The sequence below is a fragment of the Epinephelus moara genome, chromosome 13, assembly GCF_006386435.1.
Source record: "Epinephelus moara isolate mb chromosome 13, YSFRI_EMoa_1.0, whole genome shotgun sequence".
Taxonomy (NCBI): Eukaryota; Metazoa; Chordata; class Actinopteri; order Perciformes; family Serranidae; genus Epinephelus; species Epinephelus moara.
In genome coordinates, this window is record NC_065518.1 from 2,665,092 (window position 1) to 2,674,743 (window position 9,652).

Genomic DNA, 9,652 nt, shown 5'->3' on the forward strand with positions numbered 1-9,652 from the left:
ATGATTAAAATATTACTGAAATAATCATGTTAAATGATTAAAATATTACTGAAATAATCATGTTAAATGATTAAAATATTACTAAAAATAATTCTGTTAAATGATTAAAATATTACTGAAAATAATTCTGTTAAATCATCAAACTATAACTCATAATATTCAGGTTAAGCTGCTGAATATCATTGTCACATGATTAAAATCGTACTGAATATAACGATAGTATCCTCTGCTTCCTCCTCATTGTCCTCATCCTCAGGTCAGCTGGTGACGAAGGGCAGGCAGGAGCTCCGTCAGCTGGCAAGGCGTCTGTCCGTCCTGTTTCCGTCTCTCCTGTCGGAGGACAACATGAGGAGGATCAGTCTGAGGAGCAGCTCCAAGCATCGCTGTGTGAGCAGTGTGGAGGCGTTTCAGGAGGGTCTGCAGCAGCATTGGAGACACACAGGTGAGTGTCCTCACAATGTAGAAGTGTACTCAGTGCAGAAATGTCCACAGATTGTAGAGATGTCCTCACAGTGCGGAAATGTCCTCACAATGCAGAAATGTCCCAACAATGCAAAAATGTCCAGAGGCTGTAGAGATGTCCTCACAGTGCAGAGATGTCCTCACAGTGCAGAGATGTTCTCACAATGCAGAAACGTCCCAACAATGCAAAAATGCCTCCACAATGCAGAGATGTCCTCATAATGCAGAGATGTGCACAGAATGTAGAAATGTCCTCATAGTGCAGAGATGTCCTCACAATGTAGAAATGTCCTAACAGGGGCGTCGGTGGCTTAGTGGTAGAGCAGGCGCCCCATATACAAGGCTGTTGCCGCAGCGGCCCGGGTTCGACTCCAGCCTGTGGCCCTTTGCTGCATGTCACTCCCTCTCTCTCCCCCTTTCACGCTTAACTGTCCTATCGATTAACGGCAAAATGGCCCAAAAAATATCTTTAAAAAAAGAAAAAAGAAATGTCCTAACAATGCAAAAATGTCCACAGACTGTAGAGATGTTCTCACAGTGCACAGATGTCCTCACAATGTAGAAATGTCCTCACAGTGCACTTATGTCCCAGTAATGCAGAAACGTCCTCATAATGTTCAAATGTCCTTATAATGCAGAAATGTCTACACAATGTAGAGATGTTCTCACAGTGCCGAAATATCCTGACAATGTACAAATGTCAGTATAATGCTGTAATGTCCTTATGATGCAGAAATGTCCCAACAGTGCAGATATGTCCTCATGATGCAGAAATGTCCCCACAATGCGGAAGTATCCCAATGATACAAAAATGTCCACAGAATGTAGAAATGTGCTTATAACGTAGAAATGTCCCCACAATGTGGAAATGTCCTTATATTGCAGAAATGTCCCCACAATGTAGAAATTTCTTGATAATGCAGAAATGTCAACAGAATATACAGATGTCCATACATTGCAGAAATGTCCCCACAATATATAGATGTCCTCACAATGCAGAAATGTCCTAATAATGTTCTTATAATGCAGAATTATCCTCAGAGTGTGTCTCTGTCCTCAGAGGTGCAGTATGGACACCAGGTAGACGACGAGCTGATGCGCTTCTTTGAGCGTTGTCGTGGTTATGTGGAGGGCGTGGAGAAGAACCGCACAGCGCTGCTGGAAGTGGAGAAGTTCAAACACGGGGAGGAGATGGACGGAGTGAGGAGGAAGATAGCCGAGAGGCTGGGCCTTCCTCACCACCGCCTCACACCTGGTTAGACACACACGCACACGCACACGTGTTTGTCTTTCTGCACTTGTGAGGAGCAGAGCAGAGAAAATGTTCCCATAGTGTAGAAATGTCCTCACAATGCAGAAATGTCCTGAGAATGTAGAGACGTCCACACAATGTAGACATGTCCTCACAATGCAGATATATCCTCAGAATGCAGAAATGTCCTCACAATGCAGAAGTGTTCTCATATTGCAAGAATGACCCCAAAATCTAGAAAATGTATCGACTATTCTGGTTTAAAACGTTTACCCACATTACAGATGTTATACTGACACTGCAGAAATTTCTTCATAATGTAGAAGTATCCTCAGAATCTAGAAATGTCCTCACAATATAGAAATGTTCCCATGATGCAAAAATGTCCCCGTAATGTAGAAATGTCCTCACAATGTAGAGACGTCCTGACAACGTGGAAAGGTCCCCACAATGTCAAAATGTTCTTACAACTCAGAATTGGTCCCACATTGCAGAAATGTGGTAACAGTGCTTAAATGCCTCCACAGTGCAGGAATGTCCTCACAATCCAGAAATGTCCTCACTATGCCGGTGTAAAGCCTGCATTATTCCTAGATTGTCCCTGCATATGTATATTTATATTTGTGTCCAGTGGAAACTTCCTCCTCCAGCCCTCGTCCTCACTGCACCCATGTCGGTGCTCTGGTCTCGTCATCCACAAGTGATGTGGAAATGAAGATTGTCCCTCTGTGTCTCCTGTAGATCTGGTTGAAGCAGCATTCTTCTTGTGTTCCTACGAGCTGTCCATCAAATCTCTTCACTCACCGTGGTGCTTCCTGTTTGAAGAGGACGACGCAAAGGTACACACATGGTTTGACATTATTGTGTAGTGATCCATCAGTTTGTCAGTCCACTGAAAAATGATCAATCAGTGATGTCCTGATCGAGTGTTTTAGCCCAGATCATGATCAGTCATTTAATATTGATTATCTGCTGATTGTTGCTGCAGTAATGAAGACTAGAAACACTGTAAAGTTTATGAGTTTTACAGAGTAAAACTTGTTCTTTAGTTTGAGTTTTTTAACTTCTGAAGACATCACTTTGGACCTAACGAATAATCAATCGATCAAAACAGTAACTGATCAATAAAACAATCGATAGTTTCACTTGTAAGTTATTGATATTAGTTAAGAAGGAAATGACATCATCAATAGTATAATTGCCATGTGGATCATTAAAAGAAAAGCTATAACATCTCCACTTCACCATCACACACCTGATCAGTTGTCAATAACAGGTAATGATCAGTGGATCTGTAAATCAGCTCGTGCAGAGTGAGGTGATAAATCTACCTGCCGTCTGTCTGCAGGTGTTGGAGTACAAGTCGGACCTAAAGCAGTACTGGAAGCGTTCTCACGGTCATGTGATCAGCAGTCTGTCCAGCTGTCCTCTGTTTCATCACGTCTTCAGGACACTCGACAAGGCCGGACGTCCACGCAGGTCGGTGACATCACAGGAAGAATATTAGTTACGTGTTAATGTAAAGGTATTAAACGTGTTAAAGTGAACCTCAGACGTGTTGCAGCAGCACTCTGAATACAGAACATCACCTCAACAGGGACACATCAAAGACATGCAGAAATGTCCCCACAATGCAGAAATGTCCTCACAATGTAGAAATGTCCTCTTCCTCAGAATACAGAAATGTCCCCACAATGCAGAAATGTCCTCTTCCTCAGAATGCAGAAATGTCCTCACAATGCAGAAATGTCCTCACAATGTAGAAATGTCCCCACAATGCAGAAATGTTCCCACAATGCAGAAATGTCCTCTTCCTCAGAATGCAGAAATGTCCCCACAGTGCAGAAATGTCCCCACAATGCAGATATGTCCTCACAACGTAGAAATGTCCTCTTCCTCAGAATGCAGAAATGATCCCACAATGCAGAAATGTCCTCAGAATGCAGAAATGTCCTCTTCCTCAGAATGCAGAAATGTCCTCACAATGTAGAAATGTCCTCTTTGTCAGAATGCAGAAATGTCCCCACAATGCAGAAATGTCCTCACAACGCTGATGTCCTCACAATGTAGAAATGTCCTCTTCCTCAGAATGCAGAAATGTCCCCACAGTGCAGAAATGTCCTCACAATGCAGAAATTTCCTCAGAATGTAGAAATGTCCGAACAATGTAAAAATGTCCTCATAATGCAGAGATGTTTCTGGAATATAGAAATGTAATTCAACAACAGATAACAACAATTGCCCTTCGGGGACACTGATAAAATTTGAACTTGAACTGCACCTGTCATGGGCAGCCCACTCTGATATCTCTCCACTTAGTGCATGTATAGGTCCAGTTTGTGCATGTGTGTGTTCGGACCTGTGTGTAATTGACAAACAGAGTAAAAAATTGAATTTCCCCTCAGGGATTAATAAAGTATATAAAATTAAATTAAAAAAAATTAAAAATTAAATTAAATTTAAAAAAAATTAAATTAAATTATTTAACTCGTCTGATGTCCAGAGTTTGATTGTGTTCTGTTCTTATATAATTATATATCTTTCATGTGATAATTTGAAATGCACTGTGTCAAAGTGTGAAGTATTTAACCCGACACATCTGTATAATTTTTTAATTTAATTTTTATACACTTTATTAATCCCCCTGAGGGGAAATTCAATTTTAACTCCTGTTTGGCTGTCTAACTGTGAATTCAGATACAAACTCTTAATATGAAGAAACACAGACAGGAAGCTGACAGAAATGTGGTTTAAATAAACTTTATTGATAATCAGTGTTGGACTGTTGGGTCCATCAGGTCCACGGACGCAGCACCTGAGCCAGCCTCCATCCTGATGGGTCACGCTGAGACGATCCTCCCCCTCCTCTCTCTCCTGGGACTCTACAAAGACCAAACTCCACCCAAGGCCGACAACTACCGCACACAGCACGGTATGAAGCCCCGCCCCCATTCTAATGTCCAGAAAGAACAGCTTTATTTAACATGTTTGCACTGCAAACAGGAGCTGCTCACCAGGGGCAGCTCCTGTTTGCAGTGTGCCCCTGGATCTACAGACAAATATCACTGTGATACTGAAGAAAACTTAATAACACGATGTTTCTCAGTCAAGTTCTGTGGACTGTTTTTACGATTACTCCTCTGACTTTTCTCTGACTGAATGATTTCAAAGTGGATTTATGGATGTTTACTCTGGAGACATGATGAGAAGTCTCACTGAGTCATATCGTTTAATATCTGTGCGTTCACATTTCACTGCGTGATAAAGAAGAGGAGGAAGGCAGCTCCTGCAGTTAAGGCTTCATCCCCTCCTCCTCCTCCTCCTCCTGTCATGTTCATCCTGACATTAAGAACACTGACACTGTCTCTCACCTGTTGCTTCTTGTAGGTCGAAGTTTCCGGACCAGTCTCATTGTCCCATACGCTGCCAACGTCCTCTTCGTCCTGTATGACTGCCAGCGAGGCCCGCGGCTGCAGCTGCTCATCAACGAATCTCCGGTTCGATTCCCGGGACTGGAGGAGGAAGATGCACCGCTGTACCGGGACGTCAGGGCTACGTACCGCCACCTGTTGGACGGCTGCGACTTCCACAGGGAATGTGAGTGGAGGAGCGGAGGCCGCGGACCAAACACTGAGCTGTGAGTGAAGAATCAGGTCCTCCAGACGCGAAGCCTTAATCAGTATATACTGATACACTGATCTGTCAACACTGGAGTCGCTTCAGACGTTCTCTGCATTCTCACCCATTAGACGTGAAATGAAAACCGCTCTTTAAACCCCGCCCCCCGAACAGTGAGTGTCCAATCATATCACAGCAACAGTGTGCATGTACACGAAGGCAGCACATGGAGCTGTGCTCACACAGAGACTCTGTATAGAGAAAGTTTCCAAAACACAAAGTGTAAAGACCCCAGTCATGGCCCCCTGCTGGTGGCCTGTAGAAACTGACCTCTGCTTTAATGTGATGTCATCAGTTTGTGTTAAATTAAAAAGATTAAAGGTAAAAAAAAGCACTTGTTTTAATATATTTCTCCTTTTAGAGGACTTCTTCCTATTTTTATGTCTGATATGTGGTGACTGCTGCGGTTCACTGAAGCACATCAGCTGTTTGATTTCTGACTTCTGCTGTCGGCTGGCTGGTTGTTGACCATCAGTGTGTTTAAAAGCGTAACATGATGTTAAAACGAACCTGATTTTTCAGACATGTTTACGTGTAACTGAGTTTCCAATTGGCCTTTTTGAAAACGGGCAGAAAATGTCATAAACCTGCAGTTTGTTTACGTCAGGTTAAAATCTTTATAACCACGACATGATGGAAAAAAGCACTGGAGTAAAGGAATTGTTAAGTAATTAAATGAATTCTAAAAATATTATTTAAAAATGTTATTTCATCATTCTGATTTTAATAGCTGCAGATTTTATTCACTTTTTCTTCTCAGTTTTCTTCTGTTGGGTGTTTGATTTTGGTGAACTGACCCTTTAATCTGCTATAAACCAGTCAGTTAGGAAAACGGTCATTTTTAGTGGTGGCACTGCAGGATCTATGTTGCTTTATGTTCTTTATTTATTCAGATTTGAACGATCGTGTGACGTGTGTTTGCTGTGATCAAACTGACTGAAGATAATGAGGCTGTTCAGTTCTGGGTCGGCTGCAGAATCTAAGCTGGCTCTGTGTTGTGTCTTCAGGGTGAATTCATTTTATATTTCTGTTGTTGACTGTCAATGTCATTGTGCCCAAATGACAGCTGAGCTTTTTAAACTGGTGGCAGGTTTCACTCGGTGCTTCTTTCTTGTTTGACTTCCTGTGGAGTTGTCATTTAATTACAGAACGATGGATGCCAAATGTTTTTAATTGAAAAGCTTTAATAAACATTTTTCACAGTGGTTTCTGTCACCGTTCTTGATTTTAGAAATAATACTGAACTTGCATGCAACAAAACGCACAAACAAACAAATATGCATACACACACACACACATGCTATATAAAAGTCTTTTTCTGGCATACTACAGTATATTATGACTTCATTTGCAATACCAAACCATCACTTTTTATGACATTCAATGCCACACTCTATCCTGTCCATCTCTTTGAAACACTGAAACATGCTTTACCCACCCAGGAAATCAAAATTCACAACATGTTACCTCCTGAAACAACTGTTAATTGGTTAAGTAGTCCTATTGGGCTGAGGCCAGCAGTGTGGGTTGATAAAGTATTTTAAAATGGCTTTGAAGGTGGCTCGGCCAATCATAATCATGGAACAGAATATAATACAACTTATTTATGACATACCATAACCTTTTATGTGACATACTGTAATATGTAATATAATATATTTTTTATCGTCAAAATTATTAAAAAATTATATTTTTGACGATAATTTTTTTCATCATTTTTGACATGTTATACTATGACATTTTTCATGATATTTGAGGACATCATATACTCGTCGTTTTTAATGACAAAAGTACGATGACGTTTTTCATGGTATTTGAGGACATACTATACTATGAATTGTTGTCATGTTTTTTGATGACATACTATACTATGACTTTTTCCTGATTTTTTACAACATGTGGCATTTTTTCGTGGTTATTTACGACATGCTATACTATGACTCTTTCGTAATTTTTGATAACAGTACACTGTGACTTTTTTTCATGATCTTTGACGGTACACTATACTTTGCTGTTTTTTAATGATTTTTGATAATGTACTATACTATGACGTTTTTGGCGTAATTTTTAATGACATACTGTACTTTGAAGCATTTAAATGATTTTTGACGACATACGATAATATGACATTTTTTCATGGTTTTTGACGACATACTATACTATGACTTTTTTCGTAATTTTTGATGACATACTATACTATGACGTTTTTGGCGTAATTTTTAATGACATACTGTACTTTGAAGCGTTTTCATGATTTTTGACTACATAGTATACGTTGCCTTTTTTTCATGATTTTTGACGACATACGATAATGACATTTTTTCATGGTTTTTGACGACATTTTATACTATGACTTTTTTCGTAATTTTTGACGACATACTATACTATGACTTTTTCTTAATTTTTGACGACATACTGTACTTTGATGTGTTTTCATGATTTTTGACTATATAGTATACAGTTTTTTTCATGATTTCTGACAAAACACTATACTGTGGCGTTTTGTCATAATTTTCGATTACATTGTATACTGTGACCTTTCATGTTTTTTGACGACATACTTTACAACGTTTTTTTGCATGATTTTTGATGAAACACTATATTGTGACTTTTTTTAAAATAATTTTTGACTATATACTATACATTGAAGTTTTTCTTGGTTTTTGGTTACATACTAAACTGTGGCATGTTTTCATGATGTTTAGTGACATACCTATCACATTTTTTTTCATTGTTGACAACACACTATACTTTCATGTTTTTTATGATTTTTGACGACATACTATACTGTGACTTTTTTTTCTTAAAGAGTGATGACAAACTATATTATGGTGTGTTTTCATTACTTTTGACGACAACCTATACTTTGATTTTTTTTTTTTTTTGATTTTTGACAATCTACTATACTATCTATTTTTTTCTGAATTTTTGATGACATTATATACCGTCAAGTTTTTTCTTGGTTTTGGACAACATACTATACTATGACATTTTTTTAGGGTTATTGATGACATAGTATAGTATGGGATTTTTTTCATAATTTTTGACGACATGCTATATTATGACGTTTTTTCATGATTTTTGACGACATGCTACATTATGATGTTTTTTCAAGATTGTTGACAACATGCTATACTATGACGTTTGTCATGATTTTTGACAACATGCTATACTATGACATTTTTTCATGATTTTTGACGACATACTATACTATGACGTTTTTTCATGGTTTTTGATGACATGCTACATTATGATGTTTTTTCAAGATTGTTGACAACATGCTATACTATGATGATTTTTCATCATTTTTGATGTCATACTATACTATGACGGTTTTCATGATTTTTGCGGCATACTATACTATGACGTTTTTTCATGATTTTTGACGACATACTATATAATGATGTTTTTTCATGGTTTTTGACGACATACTATACAATAATGTTTTTTCATGGTTTTTGACGACATGCTACATTATGATGCTTTTTCAAGATTGTTGACAACATGCTATACTATGACGTTTGTCATGATTTTTGACAACATGCTATACTATGACGTTTTTTCATGATTTTTGACAACATACTGTACTATGACATTTTTTCATGAGTTTTGACGACATACTATACTATGACATTTTTTCATGGTTTTTGACAACATGCTATACTATGACGTTTTTTCATGATTTTTGACGACATGCTACACTCTGACATTTTTTCATGGTTTTTGACAACATGCTATACTACAACGTTTTTTCATGGTTTTTGACGACATGCTACACTATGATGATTTTCCATGATTTTTGATGATATACTATACAATGAAGTTTTTTCATGATTTTTGAAGACATATAAAACTATGACTTTTTTATGATTTTCGAAGACAATCTATAACATGACATTTTTTTCATGATTTTTTACAACATGCACTACTATGGCGTTTTCTCATGATTTCTGAAGACATGCTATACTATGACGTTTTCTCATGATTTTTGACGACATACTATACAATGATGTTTTTTCATGGTTTTTGATGACATGCTACATTATGATGTTTTTTCAAGATTGTTGACAACATGGTATACTATGACGTTTTTTCATGATTTTTGACAACATACTGTACTATGAATTTTTTTCATGAAAGTAGTAGTAGTAGTAGTAGTAGTAGTACGTCATAGTATAGCATGTCATCCAAAATCATGAAAAAGTGTCATAGTATAGTATGTCGTCAAAAATCATGAAAAAACGTCATAGTATAGCATGT

At 38.0% G+C, this 9,652-nt stretch overlaps 1 protein-coding gene across 1 annotated transcript in view; it reads left to right on the forward strand.

The window, feature by feature from the left end:
* The window catches only part of LOC126399453 (multiple inositol polyphosphate phosphatase 1-like), an 8,737-nt gene extending 2,140 nt beyond the window's left edge, over window positions 1-6,597 (forward strand). Inside the window, exons 2-7 of the mRNA XM_050059444.1 lie at window positions 257-442; window positions 1,523-1,717; window positions 2,456-2,553; window positions 3,063-3,193; window positions 4,513-4,646; window positions 5,102-6,597. Coding sequence (XP_049915401.1) covers window positions 257-442; window positions 1,523-1,717; window positions 2,456-2,553; window positions 3,063-3,193; window positions 4,513-4,646; window positions 5,102-5,355 — 998 coding nt within the window. The 3' untranslated portion in view covers window positions 5,356-6,597. The remainder of the gene's footprint in view (window positions 1-256; window positions 443-1,522; window positions 1,718-2,455; window positions 2,554-3,062; window positions 3,194-4,512; window positions 4,647-5,101) is intronic.
* The last annotated feature ends 3,055 nt before the right edge of the window (window positions 6,598-9,652 follow it).